This window comes from Perkinsus marinus (assembly GCF_000006405.1).
Source record: "Perkinsus marinus ATCC 50983 genomic scaffold scf_1104296937446, whole genome shotgun sequence".
Lineage (NCBI taxonomy): Eukaryota > Perkinsozoa > Perkinsida > Perkinsidae > Perkinsus > Perkinsus marinus.
The window spans coordinates 37-1,306 of record NW_003213836.1 but is presented as its reverse complement, the minus strand read 5'-3'; the positions used below and the strand labels follow the sequence as shown (position 1 = coordinate 1,306).

Below are 1,270 nucleotides of genomic sequence, written 5' to 3'. Positions count from 1 at the left end.
CCATATCGGCTAATTTGCTAGAGTCTAGGTTTGATACGACCAGACATGCCGTTGGCTGACGAACAGTATGCCCACTTGAGACCAGGCATCCCTCTCACCGTAGGAAGTTCTTGACAATAGTCTCCGCGAGGACCACAGATTCGATCTCCCCTTAGTGATGGGGTTGCCGTCAGAGATGTCAACATGTTTAACACGGACACCAGCTTCTTTCAAATATTCCTCGAATTCTACCAGAGCGGCCCTAGCCTCAGCTTGCGCTTGCTCATACGCCTCCTCATTGAATTCGCCTTCCATAGCCTGACAATCAGTCCCATGGAAATTCTTCCTAATAGGCCCATTTATCGTTTGAGTTTTAGTTGGAGGTTACAGATACGAGACACTTCCATGAACCCACCTTCTCGGCCCTGGTCCTGATCAACTCAGGCGGTCCCTCCAAGATGGCTACTCCCTTCGGAAGACCTACCACCTTTCCGAGAATCATCGAGGCGCTCGCACCGTTTCCACTGAAAGAATAAGAAGATCCTCGACCGCTTTGCACGGCACTGGACAATCCTAGGTAATGTGGCACTAAGCGATGGGATACACACTAGCAGTTCCATGGCAGACCCAGGACCTACGGATAGCCATCAAATATAGCCATACCGCTTGAATGTGACGTGACGAAGCTGGACATCAACTGGGCCTTGACCTCATCGGAAGCCTTCTCAATCCCCGGACCCTCAGGGTCCAGTGCCTCTCGGATTTCTGGTGACACTGCAGGACCATCACCACGTCAGCTGATATTCATTCCGAGTTCTCTCACCGGCGTCTAGATTTTCCGACATATTCTCGGCAACCTTCTGTAGATTGGCAACGAAGGAACCCTCGATCCTATCCGAAAGCGCTTCAGCAACGCTACTCTTCCCAACGTAGGGCAGGCCCAGGATCACGAAGCTCTCAGGGAGACCATTGGAAGCAACCTGTGAAGACACGAACAGTATCCTCTTCATGGCTGTGCCCGCTGGACCTCCAAGAGATTACCATGGTCGCCATCTGCTCTACAGTACCGCTAACCACCGCAACATTTTCTCTCGCAGTGTCTCGCAAACTACGAATAAGCCTAGCAAAGGGGACGTTCAAGCCACCTCAGTTCCGCTTGCGGTTATACCTTCCATCGCAACTAGTCGGGCCAACGATGATTATTTGATCCACGACGAAATACTGCTTCAACCCAGTCACTGTTCTCATAAGGTTGTCTTTCTGACATGTCAACCACGTTGTCCTCTCATGC

At 51.2% G+C, this 1,270-nt stretch overlaps 1 protein-coding gene across 1 annotated transcript; it reads right to left on the bottom strand.

Annotated features, from left to right (window-relative positions):
• Nucleotides 1-98: 98 nt before the first annotated feature.
• Nucleotides 99-989, bottom strand: Pmar_PMAR014744 (hypothetical protein; the record flags this gene model as incomplete). The annotated part of the gene is made up of 4 exons (XM_002783073.1): nt 99-297; nt 395-503; nt 618-753; nt 803-989. Coding segments are annotated over 4 exons (631 nt in total), but the record flags the coding sequence as incomplete, so codon positions are not given.
• Nucleotides 990-1,270: the final 281 nt, after the last annotated feature.